The 8262-nt window shown below is 40.5% G+C and overlaps 1 protein-coding gene across 1 annotated transcript; it reads right to left on the reverse strand.

Moving 5' to 3' along the window:
- Positions 1-5711, reverse strand: LOC116392463 (LIM/homeobox protein Lhx8). Its single transcript, XM_031863926.1, has 8 exons — positions 5630-5711; positions 4255-4380; positions 3945-4066; positions 3284-3504; positions 2717-2820; positions 2063-2158; positions 944-1133; positions 1-112 (listed from the first exon to the last, which is right to left on the reverse strand). The coding sequence occupies exons 1-8, from the start codon at positions 5708-5710 to the stop codon at positions 36-38; spliced, it is 1017 nt and encodes a 338-aa protein (XP_031719786.1). The 5' UTR covers position 5711; the 3' UTR covers positions 1-35.
- Between the last annotated feature and the right edge of the window lie 2551 nt (positions 5712-8262).

Consider the following 8262-nt stretch of genomic DNA (forward strand, 5'->3'; position numbering starts at 1 on the left):
GTGTGTGTGTGTGTGTGTGTGAGTGAGAGAGCAGCTCAGGCGCGAGACACAGGCAGGGAGGTCATGGCGTGGGCCGGCAGCAGCGGTTGAAACATGGATGGAGGGGAGTGTACTGTGGGCAAGCACAGAGAGCACTGCAGTCATTACAGTTTCCAAAAATTATATATATATATGTATATGTATATTTTAATTTAGACATTCATTGTCCGGACGGACATCTTTTTCGATGTTCATCCTATAACTTAGGAGTAAAGGCAACCTTAGGCAACCAGCCACCATTGGAATGATTTGATTGATTGTTGTTTCCACCACCTGCATTCCACCAAGACCCGCCCTACTCTGCCTCTGATTGGCTACTACTCGTTGTTTATTCCTGAAGATTGGTGGAAAGTTCGTAGAGTTGATGATTTCAACTCAGATGTGGTGGATGAATTACAATGACCTGATTATGTTTGTAAATAATGTTGCTCTGCATGTTGCCTATATAGATGGAATGAAACGACAGATCCTTTGGAGATTTAAATTTTAATGTAGTGTCTTAATTAAACTTAATGTTAACCTAAATCTTGATATGTCACACTGATTAACAATAAAAATGTTAAACTGGCACCTCCTGTTGCCGACCCCAGCTATAATGTGATATTCTAGAAACATCCCCAATGCTCTCAACCTTAGAATAGACTTTTAAAATGTAACTTAAATAAGCTATTTGCTGATGATTTGAGGTTAACGCTTATCTGTTTCTTTGACTATCTGCCACTCTCTTCAGAGCCAAAGGTTCAATCACTAAAAGAAGATAATGAGAAAACCTTTATTAGTGCCTCTTGTTAGTCGCAATACTTAAGATATTGTTCCATTGAAATAAGCCATAACAATATAATATTTCAAATGTTAAAATAGGAATTTGTCATATAGTAAAGATCATTAAAAGGCTGGTGCTCACTGTCTATGAAGGAGTGTAGTGCAGAGAGCATTGATCCCTCCGGGCCTCCGTACGCCGTGTACTGCAGCTCCTCGGGGGTCAGGGTGGGCTGGGAGAGCCGGCTGGACTGCAGTGAGCTCATGGGGGTGCTGGAGTTGTGGTTGGGGCTCACGTGCTTCTTGTGGCGCGCTCTGCAGTTTTGGAACCAGACCTGGAGGGGACGAGGAGGGATTCGTTAGGTAATAACAAGCCGTGACAGAAGCATTGTCACGAAACACAGAGATGATTATTGTGGGTTAGGGTCGCCTGTAATCCGTAGAAGCTTTTATCTCTCCGCCAAGAAACCTCATGCTGCGACAGTCGAGGAGTCACTTCTGCCCCCGGTGAGTAAAACCGTCGTCACTATCAAACCATTGTTAGCGTTGGAAACTGTCTCACAACCATTCATGGAACCACAGCTCTGTGAACCGCTAAATAACTTTGCAAAGACTTTATTAGTTATGTTGAAACACTCCCATTTTGTGGTTGACCTATGACCTCCTCTTTGTTTCAAGTGTTTTTCTATGTAAAAATGTGTTCTGGTTCTCATGATTATATACTTTGTGTACATTTGCTCAATTACTGTACTTAATTTTCAGGTATTACTGCACTTGAGTATTTCAATTGTATTGCTGCATTGTACTTGTACCCCACTACATTCCAGAGGAAAATGAAGTACTTTGTACTCCATAACAGTTACTTTGTTGATTTATATTTTATATTTTATAAACATGATCAGCTTATGAAACACAATGCACTGTTGTGGATCAGACTGTCCAGCACAATTTACAATATTTAAAACTATATAGCTTCACCTCAAGCAGCTACATTAAAATGCACAATAACACATCAATAATCATAAACCAATAACATACATCATAGCATGGATGATGTGAAAAGCTGGCTGTTCACACACAAAACATGTAAATAAGGTTTTACACAAACGGGTATTATTTGAAAGCATAAACAAGTATATTTAATGCTATAATTTCTGTTTTTCTTTTGGTTTTGTACATGTTTAACCAGCATATAGTGGTTATTTTTAACTCTTTCCTCTCTAGTATCATACTGTATATTACATCATCCATTTCCTCCACTGACCTGTATGACTCTTCGACTGAGGCCCGTCTGCTCCGCCAGCTTCTGCAGAGTTTGGGCATCGGGGTTGTTGTCCTGAGCAAACTGGCCCTGCATCACCTGCATGTTCAGAGGTAAAAGAAAATGATTTAAATATCACACAGGTTTACTTTGTTGTCATGTGAGGAAAAGCATGTTTAACTGCTGTGTGATTTTACCAATTTGGTTTATCTGTATCGGAAGCACTGCTGTTAATAAATAATAAATGTATTTATACAGATAAATGTGAATAAAAAAACACTGAACAGAAAAGAATAATTTTGGACATTAAATTATAGCGCCCTGAACAATACAACATCATTATAATTATTAAGTGAATAAAAACTGTAAAATAAGGATTTAAAACCCAGCATCCTTGTTTGTGGCATTCTGACTGCATCACGTCTGTTTTATTAAAGTGAATGCTGCTACATTTATAAAAGTTTATTAAAATTGACACCTTATTTTAGTTTTACCCTGCAAATTAAATCTGAATTACACACATTTGTAATTATAATAAAACAACACAACAGCATGGGGCTAGTGTTTTTATAGGCTTAGTTATTTCAGGCATAAATGACAGAATAATTCTATTATGTATTATTTATCTGTCTGAAGTATGTGAGGATGGAGGTTAACCTGCAGCTGGTCGGCGGTGAAGCTGGTCCGTGCTCTCTTGGAGGGTTTTGGCTGGTTAATCTCCTGCTCAGTGGGCACAGCCCCCTCCATGTTAACATTGTTTCCTGCAACAAGAGCAGATATTCAAACGGATTAAAACATCTTGAAATATTCAGGACAGAATTAAGAAATCTGTATTCCTTTGAAATACAGTATATTTTAAACCTGTTGCATAAAAATAAACCAAGCCATTAAAAATGTCTGGGACAAGTTCACTTTAATTTAAAATAGATTCTCAGGACATGATATAGGGCCTACATGCTGTATGTTCAAATTAAGCCTTTTAAATACATTTCATATCAAATTTCATGAGTTTAAAAATCTGAGTTTTATGATACATTTATTATTTTTTTTCTTTTAAAGATAAGGGGAAATATTGTGTCTTTTTATGTCAAAATAGAACAGATCTGGAGGAACATACTCTAAGTAATTTAAGTTACTCTTCCGGCCTCCAATTGTAAATGACTTTAAAGTAAAAACAAGAGCAAGGACCGAGTCTTTCAGCGGACACCGGGCCGGCCGGCTCACCCTTCTCCACGGCCCGCTTGAGGTTGTCCAGCATGCAGTCGTAGTGGACCCTGCAGAGCACCTTCTCCTCCACCAGAGCGAACTCCTCCCCGGTGGACAGCTGCCTCTTACAGGAGAAGCAGGCGAAGCAGGCCAGGTGGTACACGTTGCCCTTCGCCCGGCGGACCCAGTCTGTGGAGTGGATGTTCCGGCCGCAGCACGCGCACCAGGTGCCGTATCTTCTGCAGGTGAAGGTCATGCAAATTAGACACCCGCATGCAGTAGCTGCCTCGAGGGCGTTTAAAGGCATCTTTATTTTGAACTTTTTTTATCCAGCAGAATAAGTCCAGAATTGAACCTGGACCACTGAATGAATACTCTGACATGTAGCTGCCGTTGTTAAATTTTGACATAAAGTAGTCCCTGTTAAATGTAATTAGTCAAAGAGCAATAGTATTGTCTCCTCGTAAGTCACAGAATATTAAAGATAAAACAAAATTTTAAAAAGTTAAATATCCAGCTCAAATCAAAGTGAAATGTCAAGTCTTGCGACTATTATCATTGCAGTTAATATTCCTCTATGTATTATAATATCTTAATTATTAAGCACTTATTTTAATTATTTCGTTCCGATAGCTTTGGTTGTCGTTTAAGCTGCACTGAGAATAATCGATGCACATACCTAAAGTAATCCAGTTTACAGAACACCTCTTTCTCTTTGATGTAGCAGCTCGTGTGGCTGCCAAGTGAGGTCTGGCACACGCTGCAGGAGAGACAGCGCACATGCCAGCACAAGTCGTTAACCTAAAGCAGAGACGGGATCAATTGAAATCGGCAGAAGTCAATCACGGTGTAAGGTCCGTATACACTCATGGATACCTGCGCGTGCCTTAAAACCCAAAGACATCCAAACGCATCCGAGAAAAAAAATTCATAATCCAGAATTTTAAAAAAAGCAATCCTCGAGAAAAAAAAAAAGAAAAAGTGTTTACCTTTAATAAATATTTATCCACAATTTCCCCGTTGCAGCTCGCACACACAGCTGTGCCTAGCAGAGGTGCAGATGCCATCGTCTGCAGCAACGACGCGTCCTCATCCAAAACTTCCACCGGCGCGCCCTGAGGGGATCAGACGTGCGGTTAGAAAATGACGCGCAGGAGCGCATCCACCCCGTAACTACGGTACAGTAACCTACAGCATACATAACGTGTTTGAACTCAGCTCACCAACTTCATGAAAAACTGTAAAAAAAAAAATACTCAAATTCTAGTTTTTCTACCTCAACTAAATTTGATTAAATATGTGTCAATATATTATCTTAAAACGTGACAAGATAAAGTTAGTTTACAGAATAATATTAGCAGCTATTATCACTAAAATAATGTCAATTTAAAAAACAAAATTAAAGGGAATGTGTCTCACTCATTGCCTAATTAGCTAAAAGAAAGTTAGCTGATAGATGCTAATTTGTAGTGTACTATAAGAAATCAAATAATTTTGTTGTCCACAGTCACGAATATTTAAAACTATATCCGTCAATAAAAACAACAATGGCCTCCCGTTCACCCTGGACCTGTTTTGGAGAATAGGTTTTTAGTTCCTACCATAATGTCTCTCCTGTCCTCAGTGCATTTGTCTAGCAGCTCTTCGTCTCCTTTGCAATCTTCGCACATGACGAGAAGCTACACGTTGGGAGGAGGATGCAGGTCTGTCAGACGGTCGCAGCTGCCTTAAATGCCCCCCGCGCCATCCCATAAATATCATGCCTTTCACTTTTCACCATGACAACGCGGGCGATTACCACAATGACATTTAAAAGAGAAGGATCGCCATTACGTACATAAACAGACAACACTTGAGCTAATACTTGTCCTTATGTGCATTATGTTCTTGAGATCTGCATTTGTGAGCCAGCAACTGCTCGCTTGCATCCGCGCGTGCTGTGGTTAAACAACCCCCCCGACGCACCAATTTCACGTGTCAATCAGAAACAAAACAGCGCGAGGTCTCGGGGTGGGAAAAGAGGTTTGATTTTTTTAATAACTGCAATTAAAAAGGTTAAGTTCGCCACAAACGTCTACCCGGGGCAACCAAAAGGTGAAGAGTTCTCATTAACTACTTGAGTTTTTAATTGCAGAATTCAGGGGAGGGGTAATTTTCTTCGACATTTCTTAAAATTGTGAAAATACTGAGCTGTCAGCCTGTGGAGGGCCGGCTTCACTGACTTTACTGGAAGCCCACTTTAATTTAATTGGCAAAGCAATTTCGATTAGTGTTTATTTAATCTCCGTCTCGGTATTACGCACTGACTCACACCTCGACCTGCTGATGAGAAATATACGTCCGTCTTTCATTTGCGTGACTCACCTCATCGTTGGACAACAGAGATCCGTTTTCTGTCTCGTTAACGACGCAACACTCTACTTTGACTTCACTTTTCCAGCGCATGTCTGCGTCCAGGAGTGTGAGGCTTCCCCAGTTTCAAAGTAAAAGTGCTGTTATTCTTTCTTTCTCCTCCAGGATTCCTGTGTGTCGGCGCCGAGCTGCTTCCAGAGGGCGGATCATAATTCCTATTTGTCCTGTCCTCTGTGGCCGCGCCTCCCTTTTGGGAAACACACTTATTGTGTGGTTTGGTGAGAGATTTGAGGGGAAAAATATAATGCAGTCTTGTCACTGTTCTATTGTTATTGATGTTTACTGATCCATTTCTGATTGGAACTTCAGGTTGCCTTCAGGTAAAACCCCTGAAATGACACACAGGCAGCATAATGAAGTTAATAATAATAACCAGTGGTGAAAGAACATTTACTCAAGTTCCGTACATAATTATAATTTTGAGATATTGTAGCCTAACATGAGTATTTTAATTATACTTATTTACTACTGTATACATTTCTTAGGGCAAAGTTGTACTTTTTACTGCACTAGTTTATTTATCTGACAGCTTTAGTCACTTAGCGTTTCCTATTTTTACATTTAAAACATGGTTATCTAATAGAATATGATGAATTCTTATAGACTTAACTACACAATAATACTTAAAATGAGTTTCACCACAAGTTACAACATAACACTAACCATCCAGGATACTACTTTTATTTTTTAATGGATTTTGCTGATAACACTTCTGTACTTTTACTTAAGTAAAAATGTTACTGCATCGCGATTACTTGTCAGGAAGTAGGCCTATATATCAGAATACTTCTTCCACTACTGCTGATTAGCATAGACTGTATATAATTAGCCCATGAACACATTATAATATATTTGAGCAACATCTGTTTATTGAAGGCAGACATCAAATGTAAGTCTGCCTGTTTGCTCTCACTGACTTCACTTAGAACTTAAAGAACCTCGAGCTACTAGAACTTTATGTATTTCATTTACAGTTTGAGAACATGCATGGCCAGATGAACCTGTTAGGGCAGTATAGTTCCTATCTAATTGGTCCTAGACCCCTTAGAGCGAAGCGATGTGTTCTTGCAACCTCTATATGAGTAACTTAAGGATCCCTAAAGAGATAAAATGATTCCATAATTCACAGGAAGACGAATCAAACATAATAAAATCTGAAAAGAAATCTGCATAATTTATGTTGCATAATTATGTTTCATTTCTGCTTTCCTATTATACGCCCAAGCCCATATGGTGAAAGGAAGGGGTAACCCACTTAGAATATTTTCTACATTTTGGGTTTAAAGGTATGAAAAAAAAGAAGAAAAAAATCAGTAAAGGAAAAATAATGTTTGATTTTGCAATATTATAAATCTACAAATACAGCAGTGGTCTGCAGGAACCCAAATAACAAGGAAGTAAAGTCAATGTCAGCTAAATACAAGGTTTAAGTGAACTTGAGTACATGTACTCAAGTTCTTTCCACCGCTGCTCTTTGGCCCTCTGGGTGATTTTGCATCATCCCAAAACAGAAAATCAGGCCGCCCACCTGCTTTAAGTCTGTATGCAAATCTTGTTAACTGTTAATATCCATCCAAGCGGTGACGGGGGAGGCTTTCAGCCCATATTCTCTATAAGGGGTCATGCAGATACTTTACCAGGGTGAGACATTACATTACATTACATTACAGTCATTTAGCAGACGCTTTTATCCAAAGCGACTTACAATAAGTGTATTCAACATCGGTTTTCGAGAGAACAACTAGTCACCAGAAGTAATAAGTGCATGTCCTTTCCTCAAACAAGCATCTAAGAGCATAAACCAGAGCCAACGTACAGTGCAGAAACAAACAAATGCAATAAGTGCCACAAACTAATATAAAAAACAATAAGTGCAATAAGCTAGTATGAATACAATAGATGCTAAGTAAGTGCTAAGCGGAAGGGTAGGCCTTCTTGAAGAGGTGAGTTTCAGCCTGCGCCGAAAGATGGGCAGCGACTCTGCCGTCCTGACGTCAGTGGGGAGTTCATTCCACCATTGTGGGGCCAGGACAGAAAACAGCCGCGACCGGGTTGATCGGCCGCAGGGACCTCTGAGCGACGGGGCAACCAGTCGCCCCGAGGTCGCAGAGCGAAGTGGTCGGGCCGGGGTGTAGGGCTTGACCATGGCCTGGAGACAGGAAGGAGCTGTTCCTTTCACTGCCCTGTAGGCTAGCACCAGAGTCTTAAACTGGATGCGGGCTCTTACAGGTAGCCAGTGTAGAGAACGGAGAAGGCAAGTTGTGTGGGAGAACTTGGGGCGATTGAACACCAGGCGAGCTGCAGCTTTCTGGACAAGCTCCAGAGGTCTGATGGCCGATGCCGGGGCTCCGGCAAGTAGTGAGTTGCAGTAGTCCAGGCGGGAGATGACTAGAGCCTGGATTAGCACCTGCGCCGTCTCATCAGTGAGCAAGGGGCGAATCCTCCTGATGTTGTAGAGCAGGAATCTGCAGGAGCGTGTAACCGATGCAATGTTTGATGAGGAGTACAGGAGTCTCATAAACAAACTCTCTGGGTTACTTGAAAGAAAACACACAGTTGCTTACTCTTTTTATCGTTTCACAGAC

This window comes from Anarrhichthys ocellatus, unplaced genomic scaffold, assembly GCF_004355925.1.
Source record: "Anarrhichthys ocellatus isolate YVR2014 unplaced genomic scaffold, GSC_Weel_1.0 scaffold30, whole genome shotgun sequence".
Lineage (NCBI taxonomy): Eukaryota > Metazoa > Chordata > Actinopteri > Perciformes > Anarhichadidae > Anarrhichthys > Anarrhichthys ocellatus.